Raw genomic sequence first — 17931 nt, 5'->3', positions numbered from 1 at the left:
GCAGGAAGTCTATAAATTACTTTTTGCCACAGAGGGCATGAGAGTATTCTGAGCACAACAGTGTTTTAGCACCCTTCTCACAAGAATGTGGCTGGTAAGCAGAGGTTTCCATGAGCTCATCTACAGAAAGAAAAGAGGATTTCTATGTATTAACCGTGCCAACCTTGTCCTGACTTCAATGTGCTTAATGCCACATACTGATTTCTATTACACTGCTTCAACTTCCTGCTATCTGTTCTTAACCAACGTTACCTTCACAGGAAAGTCCTCATCCTGGCTGGATTTCTCGGAAGTGAATACGTAAGAGATTTCTTTGTGGGATGTGGTCTGGCGGCAAATGGCGCATTTAATGGAGCTCTTATGAGACCCCACGCTGTATTGTTCAATAATAATTGCAACGCATTCATTACAAAAACAGTGTCCACAGGTCAGCACTGCCCACTAAAAAAAAAACACCAAACAAACAAATGAAACTAAAAATAAAAAACATACCTTAGTGAGATATTAATAAAGCTGTCTTCGCATGTACATTGAAAGAAATTTAAAATTTTATTTTCTAAATACTTCACTACATTAACATTCTATAAGCTAGAAAAGATAAATTTACTTTAAATGAACTGTTTTTTAGTTACATCAGAGTAAGCTTTCAAGATCTTTAGTTTTGTTTATCCTAAGAGTGAATAAAACATTCATCATTATTTTTTAAGGAACTGCTGCTTTGATTCCAAGAATTTAGGAGAAGTGCTATATATATATATATATATATATATATATATATATATATATAATTTTAACCTTGTAATAGCAGAACACAGGTACTTAGCACAACACTGAAAAAGATAAAAATAATTTGATACATAACCGAAAAGATTAACTTGAAAGCACTCTTGTCCTTCTAAAAGAAAAGCAAAATACTCTGAATCTCTGAAAGATACATGGAGACTTTCCCCCTTTGCTACGGAGAATGGAGAAAAGCTTCAGATTTACTCTAGGTACTAATTCTAAAAGGTAACTATCTGTTATGATTCTAGGTAATCATAAAATTTGCACATAAAGTTCCTATACCCTAAGCTTAGGTAATTCTTCTAAGACTCTATGGAAAGAAGGTGTGAGGCTGGGCTCCCCTGAGGTATTTTGCCTAATGGACAAGAAGTCCTTTGCTAAAGACCCCACACCGAGGGAAGAGAAAGATAAAATATACAAGTGTGGTTTATAAACAATTATTGGGAAGATTTTTTCCCCCTGGCGGTTAGCTGATGCTTTTTTCTTGCAATAATCTATAAATTTTGAATAGCAGTTCTTGCAATCAAGGATTTGTGCCAGAATCCTAAAAAGATGAGGATGCACTAAGCATAAAAAGCTGTTACGTGTGTGTTTTCCTGATCATACAGCAGCAGTAATTCTTTGCCCTATATCTAGAGAGTCACTATAGGGGAAGCATATTCATCTATCTGAAGGAACGCTTATGAATTATGAAAGCGCAGGATAAACAAGCTGAACTGAAAGACAAATTCATCCACATCTTCACAGAGAAGAAACCAGAGACATCTGGCACTAGAGTATGAGAACAGGAAGGTGACCCAGACAGGAATAAGGCACTGACAAATGTCAACACCTTTAGAGGTATTACCAAGCGTGAGCACTGTCAACAGTTTACGAATTATGGGAAGAGAAAGAGCTGTCATGAGAGACTGTTTGCAGACACCTTTCAAAACTACAAAGTCTTTTAACCATGCATGTCATGATATTTATTATAATTTCACCTGTTCTCCCAGCTGCCTCGCACAGATTGGACAAGGTTCTGGATTAATGCCTCCTGATGTCTGGTCTTGAGACTACCCAAAATAGAATTAAAAAAATGTATTAGTTATATTTAAAAACTTGGTACATAATATATAATTTATTTATAGAAGTAAATGTTAGTGACTAATATAAAAAAACTAACAATTGAGATAAATAATAAATAAATAAATAATGTACTGGGTTGGAGAGAGAGTACTGCAGGTAGGGCAAAGGGCATTTTGCCTTGCCCGCGGCCAGGCTGGGCTCGACCTCCAACATCCCATATGGTCCCCCAAGCACCACCAGGAGTAACTCCTGAGCACAGAGAAAGCAATAAATACCGTTGGGTATGGCCCCCCAAACAAATGACCCCTCAAGCAATTTATGTATTATCTAATAATATAATCTTGGGATTTACAACTAAAATTTATTAAAAAATGAACAATGAAAATAATTTTTAACCAGCTTCTAATTTTAACATATTACAATATTTATGAACTTTGATGTAAAATAGGATACAACTTGGTTAAAATTTTATTTTCAAGCTAGATTTAGTTATAAAATATGTATGATGCATGTTCACTTGGTATACATCACAGACATGGTATGGGGTAGTAGTTACACAACTCCTTTTCAATACTGTTTTTTCCCAATTACCATTTTTTTCCTAACCTCATAAAAAACAAGTAAATTGAAAACAGTAATGATACTGGGACCTATATATGCCTGAAAAATCTCAGTGTTAGAACTTCTCAAAATCTCCTTTACTAGAATTATTTTAAAAAGCTTCCAAGAGTTATCTGGTTGGGGGGAGGGCTTGGAAAGCGCAGAGGGCAAAGCTCAACCCCAGCCCTCCTCATGGAGTCCCCAAGCCCGGGCAGAGCCAGGAGGAATCCCTGAGCACAGCAAACAAAAACAAACCCAAAAAGTTGCCTGATGCAGAGATTTTAAAATTAAGTAAAACAAATAGGAAAATAAGTTAACATCAAAAAGTTATCAAATAGAATTGAAAATAAAAGTAAAACGTAAAGGATAAATATTTGAAAAGGGTATGGCTTCACTAATCAAAATTGAGTATTAAGTCTAGTTTTTGATGATCATTTGATTTTTATTAGTAAAAAATAGACTAAACTGGACATAATCAAGCAATTAATGGGTTCAAAACAATCCCATTAGTGAAATTCTTGTTTTTGCCAACAAATATCTGAAGTATACAGGCAGTTTTTTGGTTTGTTTTTAAGCCACACTCGGTAAGTCTCAGGGAGTCCTGGCTCTGCATGCGGGAATAGCGACTGCATGAGGTCCTCTGGCGGATCTCAGGGTCCCCTGTGGATGCTGGGGATTGAATCTGGAGAGGCTGTGCACCTTTTTAAAAAATTGAAATTCTCTGTTTCCCCCGTTATTTTATTCTAGATAGCGTATTATAATACTAAGTGATAGTATCTTTTTCTTTCTCATGATTTTACAGATCACTTGGGTAATCTGGAGCTGGGTGTTATTGTTGAGGTGGGATGGTTCAATATGACCTCATGCTCATATCGAGCAACTAGTCTTAGACAACTAGTTTGTGTTCCTCAAGGAAGATCATCTAGGCTTCTTCACGTAGTGTCAGAACTACAAATAGCAACAAGAGTGGGAAAACTACAATAGGCAGAATTTTTCCAGTCTGCTTGTCACAAGGTAAAAAGCAAGTTTTATGACCAAGCTCAGAGAGCCAATGTGAAAGAGGATTACCTGCAAGTGAGGAGGTATACAACAAGTAGCATTTTGTAAATTTTTTTCGAATTTATTTAAAGAAAGGGACTTTTTTCCCCCTTTTAGACAAAGATGCCTGGTGTATATATTTTAGACTTTTGGGACATACAGTCATCTTTTCAGTTACTCAACTTTCCCTTTAAGCGTAGCCAGAGATAAATTGAAAACGAGTAAGTGTGGCTGTGATCCAGTAAAATTTCATTTAAAAAAAAAAGTCTTAAAATAATACATTTAAAAAAACTAAATCCAGAAATGTACCTCTTCCCCAACTGGTAATTTTCTAATTTTACATGAGAATGACTTTTAAAGTATTTCTACCTCTTTTATCCTACCAAAATAACAGAAGTGATCAGAGTAAGAATAGTAATATGGTAATAATATTAATAACTCCTAAAAAATTTTCATTAATACATAATGTATACTATACTTTACATCAATTAATTCATATAGTCCTGAAAAGAGCACGAGAAAATAGTGGTTCTCATTCATAGAAATTGGAAGTCATGGTTCAGACCTTAACTCATCTAAGGTCTTCCTAACTGTCATGCATTTTTACCTACAACAAATGTCCAATTTCATTTTGTCTTCACTGGGATTTACTAATTCACTTAAATGTATTCCTTACTACTTTTTTTTGACTAACTTTAATCTACAGCATTACTGTATGTTTCCTATCCAAAAATTCTTCAAATATGACCTGCTCTGATAGGTATTCTGCCAAATGTCACTTATTCTTGCACTAAAATGGAATTATACTATCAATGTCTTAACATAATATTTTGTTCATAACTCAGAAAATTTGCTGTGAATTACAATAAATAATTCACTACCTTATATTCTGATTTGGTGGTTTTTCCAAATGCATCTGACAACTTCAAACAACAAACAAACATTAAAAAAAAAAACACTATGGATGCTTTACTAACTACACATGTATGTCACACAATGCAATCTTAGCCCATAATGATATTATAATATTTCCACTATAGGAAGCTTTATTTCTGTTTCCCTATATCTTTTCACAATGTTCTAAACCACACAATGCATATTCTTTGCTATTTACGTATTGCATCTTTGTTTAATTTGGTGCCACATCTGGCAGTGTTCTGGGGGCCTCTACCAATGGTACTCAGGATTGAACCCAGAGCTTCCTCATGAAAAGGATGTACCTCAGCTTTGAGACACCACCCCAGAAATAGCATCCTCTGTGTTCTGTGAGGCTACTACAGATAGAGCTAGTGCTGACTCTTATTTCCAACAAATGGAAAGTTAAAAACCAAAACCAAAACCATTTATAACTATGTGGATAACAGATTCAATGGAATGAATAACTAAAGTGGTTAGAAAAAAAAATTACCTTCTCCAAATTAGTTAGGTAAAGAAGCTGTCCAAGTTTTTTCTGAAGCTGTGACGAAGCAACAGCTTTATCGTTCAGAAGTTTCATACGATTCTGTTCCACCTTAAAAAAGTAAAAACAACTTATTTATTGTCTTTCAGAAAGACAACAAAATTACATTGAACATACACAATTCTTTAATCTGTTCTATTTTAAGAAAACTGACTTACATATGAAAAATATCAAATGTGTAAAGTGAATATTAAATAACGTTCCAAAAAGAAAGATGTTGTTTTCTTTGCTTTATAGAAAAAAATACTAGTGCAGGATTTTCTTTTTTTTCCTAGTCACACCTGGTGATGCTCAGGAGTTACTCCTAGCTCAGCACTGACCAATTACTCTTGGCAGTGCCTGGTCACATGGGATGCTGGGAAACAAACCTGGGGTTGCTGCATGCAAGGCAAATGCCCCAGTCACTGTACTATAGCTCCAGTCAATGCAGAAAAATTTTAAACAGGGAGTTTCTATACAAGCTATTAGATAGAAATCAGCTCAAATTTTATTTCCGAATAATTTTAAAGTAATACATTAAAGGCACAAAGAAAAATAAAATAATATGCTACTTGGGTCAGGCTGATTTTATGAAATCCAAAGAATTTTTCTGTTTGCTTCCTGTGTCTTGCTCCCCCCACCACCCCGAACATTAGAGGAGTATAAGAAGAGGAACACTTTGTTTTCTTAGAAAAAACCTGGTGAGAATTCGTTTTATTTATATACTTACTAAGCCGCGAAGCATGCTTAGGGTCACTACCCGAAATTCTCAGCCAACTGGAAGGCACGCTGATTTGAGGGCCCACGGGAGTGGTGCTGCTCAGGCCCTGCTGGACCAGTGATGGGGATTAATTGGGCCACTCTGGTGGGGCTCAGAGGAATACAGGGTGACACCTGCGTACCCTGGGGTCTCCAGGGCTATACCCAAGGGATGGATGCTCATAGGACCACATGGTTGCCAGGATGGAGCCAGGGTCACCCTACTGCAAGACATGAATCTTAACCTCTCCCTGGACATTTCCCTGGATCACGGATTAAAATTTTGAAAGACAGTAATGAATACTTCTAAGTCAGAAACTTTGAATGAGCTTTACAGCAAGAAGAGGATGAATAAAATTAAATAACCTTACATAAATAATCTTGCACAATAAATAATCTTAAATAAGTGCAAGAAATAAAATCTATTATGAAGGAAATATTTTTAATGTAGAAGAGGAAATTAGAATTATCTCTTAATTCTGAGACTTGAGGGTTTTTTTAAGAAGAGAAACGGTCGCCATCTGTTCATCAAGCAAAGAAAATCACAGCAAAAGAAACTTTGGATATTAAGGAATAATATTTTCTTTCTTAAAAAACCAGTCTTCTGAAAAAGCTAAGGTAACAGAATAAAAGTTTAAAAGTTCACCAAGACTTTGGCATGAAGAAAGTGCTCAAAAAATATTTGACTGTATATGCAATCTGGAAAGAAAAAACAAAGCAGGCACCAAAATAGTGAATGCTAAACAGGCATGATTAAGATAATGAAACTGATTAAATAATTAAATAATAAATCTAATAATTAAATAATTAGATTTATTCTAAGTATTCTCAGATCCCTGATTCAAACTCTTCTATGGAACTTAGAATATTTTGCTTTGTGGGTCACACCCGGCCATGCTCAGGGGTTACTCCTGGCTCTGCACTCAGGAATTACTCCTGGCGGTGCTCAGGGGACCATATGGGATGCTGGGGACCAAATGTGGGTCAGTCATGTGTGCAAGGCCAATGTCTGCAACTTTGAACTTAAGTAACATCTACTGGCTGTGCTCCTTTAATTTACTGATGAATCACCTCATGTGGTTCGATGATGTAAAGCACAGGAGGATTAGGTTTTGGCTCCTTAGGAAGACGAACTCTTAGTCGTTCAGTAGCCATTGCAAGCTCATCGATAGCAGACACACGATTCCTGAGAGCCATCCAATACTCATGAAGCAACTAGAAGAACACGGAAGACAAAGAGGGTGGTAAAACTCGTCATTAAAATTGATTACAACAGTAACTTTTGATCAAGATGTATGTTGGTCAAAAGTTTTTATAATTAAAATTGGTTAAAATCACATTTATCCAAGATGTACCTCTATCAAAAGTTTTAATGAAATCTTCAGACCAGTAACATTTTTTTTCATTAATTTGTCTAAAACAGGGCTTCTTAAACTTTTTCCACTTGTGATCCCTTCTTGCCCGAGAAATGCAACACTGTTAGAACTGCCAGAAACTGGTAATGATGCCTGGAATTATTATGCATTAAATTTAAATCATTATTCAAGTTTAATTCAAACTTATTAAACAGCTTGAATTCATTTTTGGTCAGTGTGCACTGAGAAGCTTTCTACAGTTGCCGAAATTTTTATTGACTCTCACGTTTAGTTACATGATCCGTTACTTAAGAATTATGGAGTTTAAGGTACAAGCAACTCTTGACTCATTTTGCAGATGAGGAAGGGCACTACATAATGTCCAGAGGACACTGCAGAGTAAGAACAGAATACCCAGGGATTTCTTGGCAGAAACAAAGAACTTCACAGATAATGTTAGGTTGGTGGAATCTCTGCTTTAATTTTTTTTAAGGTATTTTAAATCATGAAATATTTTATATACTTACTACGTGTATAGGAAAGTGAGAATGTCAAAACATACAAATGAATACCCATCATCCAATTTAAAAAAGAGAATACCAATTCCTTGGAAAGCCTCTGAGTTTCTTCTTCACTGTCTCACTCACTCATTCTTCCTTCAATCCCCAACAATGGGGACACTATTCTGAGTTGGACTTCTTATTCCACACTTTTCACTGGAGTTATATTAATCTCTGTATCCTTAATAATTTGATTATATGTTTCTGAAATTTATAGAAGCATTTAACATTTGTTATCACATTTTGGATATGATTTCTTCACTAACATTAAACACTGAAGCAGATCCAGAATTCTGCATTCTAATAAAGAAAAAAAAAATTTCAAAGATCGAGAAGGACTGCACAGTCAGGATTGCTGTGACACAGAACATGTGGCCACGCTGAGTCTAAAGAAAGAATTTCGGGGCAAGTGGACAATGTATATAGTACTACCTTCTCCTACAGCTTGCTGAAACCTTGTGTTTACATTTAGGATAATGAAAAAAGCAAATTTTTATAAACAACGATTTTATCTTTAGAAAACTATCACTCCACAATTTATCAGATATATGAACTATTATTATAGACAATAGATCTTTTTATGGAAAGATTTTATTCTAGGGTCTATAGTAGAACACTTGCCTTTCATGTGTGGGAGACTGGGTTCACTCCCTAGACAAAGCAATTATTATTTTTTTTGTCCTGCTAAAAAGGCAAGAATTTTAGGTTAAAAAAAAAGTATCAAATTAATTTCAACATAATCGAACATTTCTTTTATTCTCTTACCATCTCACCTTTTAAAAAGTAAAAATAGTAAATCCAATAATTCAAAACAAAAATTCTAAAATCTCACTTCAAAGTTAGTTACAATGTGATGAAATCAATTGAAGTATAAATATGAAAGGTCATTTTCTGTATCCAAGGGCTGAACTCACTTGGTTGCACATGCAGGAGACTGCACACTATATTGTGGCACTGGGGACCCCAGACAGCAGAGTTGTTGGGATCACATCATGATGCTATGGAAGGAACTTGCGACCTCACCAGCCTCAGGCCTCCAAGACAGGCACTCTATTGCTGAGCCATCCCTTAGCCCCACTTCTGCAGTATTACTCTAACGCAATTCCAGCAACACTGAGAAAGATATACTATGTTCTCGAGTCTTCAAGGTGGGTGATATTTAGTTGTTACAAAGAAAAAGCAAAGGACAGACCCCCTTCTACTGCCCTCCCCCTCACCTGCCCATGGGCTGGGCACACACCCCGTGCCTTACGCACAGCTGACCCTGGCCGATCCCTAGCAATACACATAGCCGCCCAGCCCAGCAGTGGCTACTCCTAACTACAAAGAGCTAGGAGTAAGTCCTGACTGAACTCCTCTGGTAAGGGCCCAAAAATGAAAAGAAAAAAATTAAAAAACCCCAACTTTTTAAGTAATAAGTAAAAACTCCATATTTTGCTTGAGACACATCCAGTGATGCTCAGGGGATATTCCTGGTTCTGCACTCAGGAAATTAGTCCTGGCAGTGCTTTGGAGAGCTTATGGGATGCTGGGGATTGAACACGGGTCGGTTGTGTGCAAGGCAAACTCCCTACCTGCTGTACTAACTCTCTGAACCCTCCTTATTTATTTTTAAGCAAAATCAATATGGTTTAGAATGAGAAATTATGCCATCTTAAACCTCTCTAGCAGATTTTTAAACACTGAAGAGAGATCAGGGATGTTGCTCAGTGGACACCTGCTTTACATTTGCGAGAGCCTGGGTTTGCTCCTCAGAAACACAGAAGAATCTACTTTCTTTCGGGGTAAAACATATGCCTGGGACTCTGGCATCTCATAGCTTCCTTTGGGTCCGGCTCTTGAGGCTCTAGAACCGTTGAGCCTCACACACAGAAATGCCAGGTCAATAGTGTCTATTAGCTCGAAGCAGCTACCAGGTGTGGTTCTTAAACAAGGTAGCAAAACCAAAGAGGAAAAAGTAAAGCAATTAATTAAAAGTAATCTGAAGGAGCATTGCTCAGGGGATCCCGTGGTGCTGGGGATTGAATGCAGATAAACCACATGCAAATCATGCACTTCACCAATTTAAGCCATCCCCCCGGTCCTAATGAAGAGGAGTTTTAGAATATAATACCTTATATTCTTTTTTCCATGCTTCAAAGAGATCCATTGAAATATTTCCTTGATCAATAAATTCAATATCAAATCTATGTGATCTCGCAAATGATAAGACAGCTTTCACAGCTCGCTCTGTCTCACTTATTGCCCACAGACCCCGACTGGTGGTAGGTATCCTGTCATCCACCAGTCCTTCTTCATCTTCTATCATCTCCTCAAATATTGCAGTCTGCCCTTTGACTCTGAAGACAAAGGAAAAGAAAATTCTTCACTTAAGTGGGTAACAAGCACTGTAAAATCATGTAAGAAAGGAGTAACAACATTTGACCAATAACTTCTAATACTGTGTGAACAAAATTATGTTTTCAAGTATTTGGAGAACACTATTTTGGGGGGCTAGGGACTGGGCCACACCCAGCAATATTCAGGACTTATGTCTGGCTCTGTGCTCAGTGCGCTCCTGAAATCAAATTCAGGAAGTAAATGCAGTACTAGGAATTGAACCAGGGCCGGTCACCTCCAAGGCTTGTACCTGAACCCCAGTACTATCTTTCCAGTCAACTTAACCATCAACTACTCCAAAAATAATTGAATCATCATAAATTTGACCAGTGTTTCTTGAAAGCATAATTAAAAAAAAAAACCCCAAAATAACATCAATCATAAACCACTACCACCAATCATGCAAAACAAAGTAACAATCATAAGAAAGAATACCTAAAAGTACCATGCCAATAAATGCCTGTTTTAGGATGTGATCAGAATTTTAATGAGAGTAATCATTCTGGACACTTGTCATTAACATAATCCTAATCAATATGAATTATATATAAGCATTATTATCTTCATCTCATGAATGAGGATACTGAAGCTTAAGTAATTTGCCTATAATACCAGGTGAGAAATCAGGGACCTCAAGAGTCACTCACGACCCAAAAATGTCTCTTAATACCAATTATCCTCAAACCCGAGCCTACAGGAGTTAGCTTCTGTATAAGGGAAACTGAGCAATAAATGATAAAAACAACAATATAATTAATTTGCATGAAAAAAGGGAAAGGATATTGTGAAGAAAACGTGTTCTATTACATAAAATACCAAGTCAGAAAATAGTACCCTGAAGAGAAAAACATCAATCAGGAACTCACGTGTGAGAAAACAGCTTGGATTCATATTCTGTGAACAATTCATCAGCCTTACAAAAGACACAGCTGGAAAAGAAGAGACTGCATCAGAGAGATACTCACAAACATAACCAACAAGGTAATAGGCTCACAATATTTGATATTTCACTTTTTCTTGTAAGAAACGTGATTTTAGAAAAAAAGAAAAATAGATTCTTGGGAGTTAAAAGTTAGATGAATACTTTTCCGTTAACTTCAACAAATGTTTTTCAATTAATAATTTTACTTTTCAGTTTTTGTGTTACACCGTGATATTTAGGGGTTGGTCCCAGCTTTTCACTGAAGAAACGCTCGTCGCAGAGCTTGGGACCACATGGGATGCCAGGAACTGATCCTGGGTTAGGTGCAAGCAAGGCAAGTAACCATTTGCTGTACTCGCCCCTCAAACATTTTTAACATTTTTTTTTCTTTTTTATGACACCTGGAGATGCATAGGATTTACTCCTGGCTCTGGACTCAGGAATTACTCTTGCGGTGCTTGGGATATGGGACCATAAGGGATGCTCGAATTGAACCTGGGTCGGCCGCGTTCAAGGCAAAAGCCCTACCTGCTGTTCTATTGCTCCAGCCCTCAATGAAACATTTTTATGAGTTGTTCCTTTTTTCAGAAGAAATTTAGCTTAAAGTAATGCTGCCATTTCTCCTATTACCTACCAGTTGAGAGGAAGTCTGACGGGTCGAAGGTGGCAGATGGTTGCAGAGTCAATAACATTACGAGATGGGGGTCCCTCCAGGTTTTTCACAGCCTCCCTAACTAGCTTCTGGCATTTATTTAGCTCTTCCATTTGTGTTGTAAGCAGGAACTGAAGACCTCTGCAGTCATGGAACCTGATTCCCATTATCAGAACACAAAGAAAAGGACAGTGAGTCAATGTCCTCAACTCAGAAAATGGTTGTTTTTGTCTTTAGATATTAACATGTCCATCATTTTACCTAGCAATACCTGAGGAAGTTTACAATATATTTACTTTATGTTATTAGAGGGCTGGAGCGACAGCACAGCAGTAGGGCGTTTGCCTTGCACGCAGCCAACATGGCCGACCCGAGTTCGATTCCTCCGCCCCTCTCGGAGAGCCCGGCAAGCTACCGAGAGTATCTCGCCCGCAAGGCAGAGCCTGGCAAGCTCCCCGTGATGTATTTGATATGCCAAACACAGTAACAACAAAGTCTCCAATGGAGAAGTTACTGGGCCCGCTGGAGCAAATCTATGATCAACGGGAGGGCCTTTACTTTACTTTTACTTTTTATGTTATTAGAAGGAATAAAAATACTTGGTTATCTACTGCAAAGATACTGAAATCCCATAGTTCGAGACTTCCAGAAGAAAACAAGAGTACTCAAAAGTCCACCCCGCTATCTCAATCAACTTTTAACTATCAGAACTGCAATATTCCTTCTTTTTAATACTGATTAACCATAGGTATGTATCTCTCCTGGATATAACTTTGCTATATAAGAAGAGGTGACTGATGAATGAAAAACAGACAAAATTGACAGGAAGAAAATAGCTACATTATATTCCTTGAAGAATTTAGCATCTATCTCTAGCCACACATTTATACAACAGGTAATACTGTGACGTGGAATAATTAAAGCTTAATAAATCAAAGTAACTCAGTTAAAACTACAAGGCTATTATGTGTTGCAGAATTAGAAGCTAAAAAATTGTATGATATATGTGCATGAATTTATGGGGGAAATAAAGGCTTAGAATAAGAAATTAAAAAATGAAAAATACAAATAGGTTTCTATTTTAACTTACAATTATATCCTTTTCTGTCCAATTATAACTTCCTTTTCAAATTGTTCAAAAAACCCGTTCTTCACAGGGGATTGCCCTGCCACAGAGGCAGGGGGGGATGGGGGGATGGGGGTGGGGGGGGATATTATCCATGGTGGTAGAAAATGGGCACTGGTGGAGGGATGGGTATCTGATCATTGTATAATCGAAACCCAAGCACAAAAAATAGTAAATCTACAACTGTACCTCATGGTGTTTCACTAATTAAAAAAAAACAAAAAAAAAAAAAACCGTTCTTCCTGAATGCTACCCCAGTACATCACAGCATTGAGCTGCGTTTCTGACAGTATCATTCATTTTAATATTTTGTTGTATTCAACTCTTAAAAAATCATATTTCTCAAATTATTTCAGGTCATCTCATTTGGGTAACTTTGAAAAGAATTATAAAAGCTGTAACTCTTTTTAAAAGCCACATATAATTGACACAAATTAACTGCTCCGTAACTTCTAATTTGCATAGTTACATTATTCATAAAAAGAAAACCCAGTTTTTATTTCTAAGAATTTAAACAGTTCTTTAAATTTTAGTTTTTTGGGGGAGGGACGGGGCGGGACTACACCCAGCTGTGCTTAGGGCTTACTCCTGGCTCTGTGCTCAGTGGTCAGTGGTCGCTCACAGTGGGAACAGCGTGGGAGGAGGTAGGAGTGGGAAATCACAGGGGCTGCTGGAAATCGAACTTGGAAAGGCCGTGTGCATGCAAGCACCCCAGCTGCAGGACTACTGCTCCAGCCCCAAATTTAAAAGGATTAAGTGGCTTTGGAAAAATTCTGTTCATTTTTGTCTGAGTCATGTGACTTGGGGCTGAAAAATAACAGACAGTATTTAACAAATCTCAAACAACATTCTCTCTTGCAGCTCCTTTAAAGATGGGAGAGAAGAAAACAGTAACAGCGGCTACTTTAAAACACCAAACTAAATGTTAAATACTAATCTAAATACACAGGTCCTAGTTCTCACAAAAATGCTTTTTTACAGGTGAAGAAACTAAGCCTCAGATGTCACACATCCTTCTCAAGGCCACGGTGGTATACAAACAGGGACAAACTCATATAGTACGACTTGTGAACCTAGCTGCACTCCTAATAACCAAGCCATGAATCTTTTACCAAGAATCACTCGAGAAAACGTGACCAATTTGGCTTTTGAAATATCTCACTAAAGCATATAGCATTAAAATGATAGCTCTGACTTTATGCATATATCTATACACACATATATGTAATATAAAATAACATTACTTAGCTACAGGCTTGTTAAACCTTTTTTAAATGTTGGTTTAGTTTCTACTTACAGCTAGCTTTGTTAAAAAAGGCATGTTTGCGTAACAAATGACACATTTTGTTTCCTATAGGTCCTCCTCTGGCTTGAGGATCTCAAAACATTTCCTAGGATATATGTTCTAATATAGTAATAAATACCTTTTCCCGTGTATGACTTATTTTTCCCCTTTTTTATTGCAGTCTAGTGCTTTACAGTACTATAATTGTTTCATACTTAACACTGCTATGAGAACATACTGCTTTTAAGGCATTTCTGTATAGTTAAAAAAAATTAAGAATATTCCTATTTTCTTTTGATTCCACAATGTTGGCAGAACAAATTAGGACACAGCTTTAAAATGATACAAAACAAGGAGCCAGAGAGATATTACATTGGGTTAGGTACTTGCCTTGCATGAGCCCAACCCGGGTTCTATCCCTGCCATCCCATCTGCTCCGCCAAGCCCGCCAGGAGTGATCCCTGAGTGCAGAGCCAGGAGCAAGCCCTGGGTACCTCTGGCTGTGGTCCCCAAATCCACAAAAACAAAAGAAAATAAAAACTGGACAAAATGAGTCATCACTTAAGTGTGAACTGTGAAAAAGTGCTTCTTGGGCTTACCAGGGTAAAGTATACAAAGTACTGCACATTCACAAAAGTCTTTTTGTTCTGTATGGTGAAAAAAAAAATTATTTCTAGAGTAAAAACCAGTCAATAAATTACACAAAGAAAAGGTTGCTTAACCTTTTGATTTCAGCGAACTTCTGAAAAAAAATTTTGGAAGAGTAAATAAAATCACTTTAAAATGTTTCTAAAATATTGTTATGCAAAATTTTACACTCAAAACTAGCATTTATCCTGAGGGTGATCTTATTTTCTCCCAAGGTTGATGTGATTTGAGGAACAATAAAAGATATCCCCTGTCCCTCTATCTAGAATCAGCAGTTCTACCATAAATTTCTTACATTATATCCATTCTTGGGGGGCTAAGCCACTTAAGAGACTTTTGACAGAAGTTGTTCATCAGGACGATTACTTCACTCTTTTACGGTTATTAAGAGCTATGTGTATCAATAATCCAATTTATCTACATTTAGATTATAAAGAAAGGTGAGTGCTGATGAGAAGATACACAAAGGAGAGAAAGAAGAGTACTGCCCCAATATAAACTCTGGCCCTTTGCAGCACTATGGTGTTTAGAGTATATGGAGTAAAACACACAGGAAAGATGAACGTCTGCCCTCAAAAATAAAAGGCACTTACCAGTTTTTTTTTTTTCCTTTTTGGGTCATATCTAGCGATGCTCAGGGGTTATTCCTGGCTCTGCACTCAGGAATTACTTACAGCTGACAGTGCTCGGGGGACCACATGGGTTACTGGGGATTGAACTTGGGTCGGCCGCATACAAGGCAAATGCCCTACCCACTGTACTATCGCTCTGGGCCTGAGAGTGGTGTCTTAAGCATATTAAAAAAAAAAAGTGTGTGTGTGTGTGAGAAGGTGGCATTAGAAAGATAAAATGTTTAAAAGACAGAAAAGAGGCTAAATACATTTTTAAAACTCTTGTTTAGCTGTGTATTTAATATCTTTATAAATAGTATTCATATCGTGACAATATGTAAAATAACCTATTTATAACCATAGTTCGTTGAGTCTTAATAACTGTTTTAGGTATCTAAAATAAGTAAACATTTCTACTATTTTCTTACTTTTCTGACATGGAAAGCTTGCCAGGTTGTTGCTTGTAGTTGCTAGTTATTTCATTTCTCACTCGCTGAAGAAGTTCTTCTTCAAGAGAAAACTCTATTGCTCTGTGGAGCACACTTAGCCACCAAGGTGAACTAGAATGAAACTGAAGAAGAAAAAAAAAAGAACAGGCGATACATCACTATTTTCTTATATTCATTATGTTTCCTCATTAGGAAAGATATTGTGAAAGGTTCAAAGGAAGTATTAAATGCCTCTCAAAGGATTTCAAATAGGAAGAAGACAAAAATAGCATTTTACGTACAATAAGTAAATACTGCTTCTTGTACAAAGAGAACCCTCGTTTCCTGACTACTCTGGATGGAATGAGAATTACTGTGAACGTTGGTATAATAAAACTATACTAAAAAACCTAGCAACATGAAAATTCAATATTCTATATATTTAAAAGGTAGATCTTTAGTCTCAACATAATGAAAACGTTATTTTAATATTTTATTAACTGAATTAGAGCCTACTGAATGAATAACCCACGGAAACAAAAATCACTCATACGCCCGAATCAGTAGAACAAAACGTGGGACTGGCTAAAGAGAAAAACAAAAGATGATTACAGACTCTTTTTGAGACTGAATGGCATCATAAGAGAATGTGAAAATGTCTCTGATTCTAATGCCTTGACATTTCTGTAAAAATTTGTTTTGTTTTTGGACCACACCCAGCTCCTGGCTTGGTGCCCAGGAATCACTGCTGGTGGCTCTCGGGGAACCCTACAGGATGCTGTGATGGGGAATGGGGAGACTGAACCCAGGCTCAGTGTGCAGGGCAAGCACTCTACCTGCTCTCTGGCCCCTCTAAGTTTTGCCATCTTAAAATAGAATTATTTGGGGGGGTTGAAGAGATAGTACAGCAGACAGGGTGCTTGCCGTACACGCGGCTGACCCAAGTTCGATCCCTGGCACCCCATACAGTCCCCCACAAACCCATCAGGAGTGATCTCTGAGTGCAGAGCCAGGCCTTGCCCTCCAACAACAACAACAACAACAACAACAACAACAACAACAACAACAACTATGAGGACGATGACAACAGTAACAACACCACAAAAAGTATTATGGAAGCTTAGCATCTAAAATAATAACGAGGCTACAGAAGTCTTAAATTATTCAAACAGTCACCAAAAACCTTGTTACATTTTCAAGGTAAGAGGAATCCCATTACAGCTTAACAAAAATAAAAATCCTTGATTTATCTACGCATCTGTTCATTTCAGTCAATAATGCTAAAAGCATATTTACTTCTAGTGTGGGCCAGGTATTGTATGTACTAAGTGACAAAATTTTTTTCTGAGTCACCGTTGAGATACATAGTTACAAAGCTGACCATGGTGGGTCTCAGTCATACAGTGTTCCCACACCCATCCCTCCTCCAGTGTCCACTTCCCACAACCAATGTCCCCAGTTTCCCTCCAGCCAACCTCCCCCGTCTGTCTCTATAGCGGGCACTTTCCTTCTGTCTCTGTGCCTCTCTCCCCCTCGGGACACTGTGAGACAAACCTTTCTTTGGAGCTCACGTATGGTCTGCTGCACCGGCTGCAAAGCCTGTTGTGCTTCAGCAACTTCAGTATTACACTTGCTCATGTAATGCTCTCGGAGGTGCTTGGCCTGTGTTGAAACAGGAAACAAAGAGAAACTTTCATCCCAGGTCTTGAAAATAATGTGGTATGATTCAACAGTATGGTCGTTTTATCTTCTTAGAACAACCCAATTTAAACGGAGAACTCTACATATCACTTAGAGCAACATTTCTCAGAAAGGGGCCAAATGCTCCCTAGAGGCTCTCCAGATATTCCAAGGTGGCCACGGGTGAAATCTGCAGTAAATGTAATGGGGTGGCATGATATGGAAATAAATGGGTCAACTGATCAGATGGGTGGACACAGAAAGAAATTAAGGTTGGAAGGAGCGAATGGCTGGAAAAAGGTCGAAAAGCAGTGTTGTACAAAGTACCTCCATGCTTGACATTCATCAAGTATTTCAAAGAGGATAAAATTTATTTGTAACTTGTAACATTTAAGAAATTCCATGTGTTTGCGCTCCAAACTTTATGTTCTTACAATTTAAAAAAGAAAAATAAAACACAAGGGAGTAAAAAGTACTAGTCATATTTAAAATTATGAGGCAAAATACAAGGATACCATTCAAAATCTCTACTATGATTTAATTATTTAAATTTCTTGGAATGCCTCATCTTAAAAAAATTACACTTGAAGGGCAAGGGTGAT

General features: G+C 37.3%; 1 protein-coding gene across 1 annotated transcript in view; it reads right to left on the bottom strand.

Moving 5' to 3' along the window:
• The window catches only part of SHPRH (SNF2 histone linker PHD RING helicase), a 79357-nt gene that overhangs the window by 24106 nt on the left and 37320 nt on the right, over nt 1–17931 (bottom strand). The window contains exons 16-24 of the mRNA XM_056126373.1: nt 17204–17311; nt 15650–15792; nt 11534–11707; nt 10844–10906; nt 9712–9937; nt 6755–6898; nt 4895–4996; nt 1764–1835; nt 253–441 (exon numbers count right to left, since the gene is read on the bottom strand). Of these exons, the coding sequence (XP_055982348.1) occupies nt 253–441; nt 1764–1835; nt 4895–4996; nt 6755–6898; nt 9712–9937; nt 10844–10906; nt 11534–11707; nt 15650–15792; nt 17204–17311 (1221 nt within the window). The remainder of the gene's footprint in view (nt 1–252; nt 442–1763; nt 1836–4894; nt 4997–6754; nt 6899–9711; nt 9938–10843; nt 10907–11533; nt 11708–15649; nt 15793–17203; nt 17312–17931) is intronic.

This window comes from Sorex fumeus, unplaced genomic scaffold (assembly GCF_029834395.1).
Source record: "Sorex fumeus unplaced genomic scaffold, SorFum_2.1 ptg000061l, whole genome shotgun sequence".
NCBI classification, from domain to species: domain Eukaryota; kingdom Metazoa; phylum Chordata; class Mammalia; order Eulipotyphla; family Soricidae; genus Sorex; species Sorex fumeus.
This window is presented reverse-complemented; position numbering and strand designations above follow the sequence as displayed.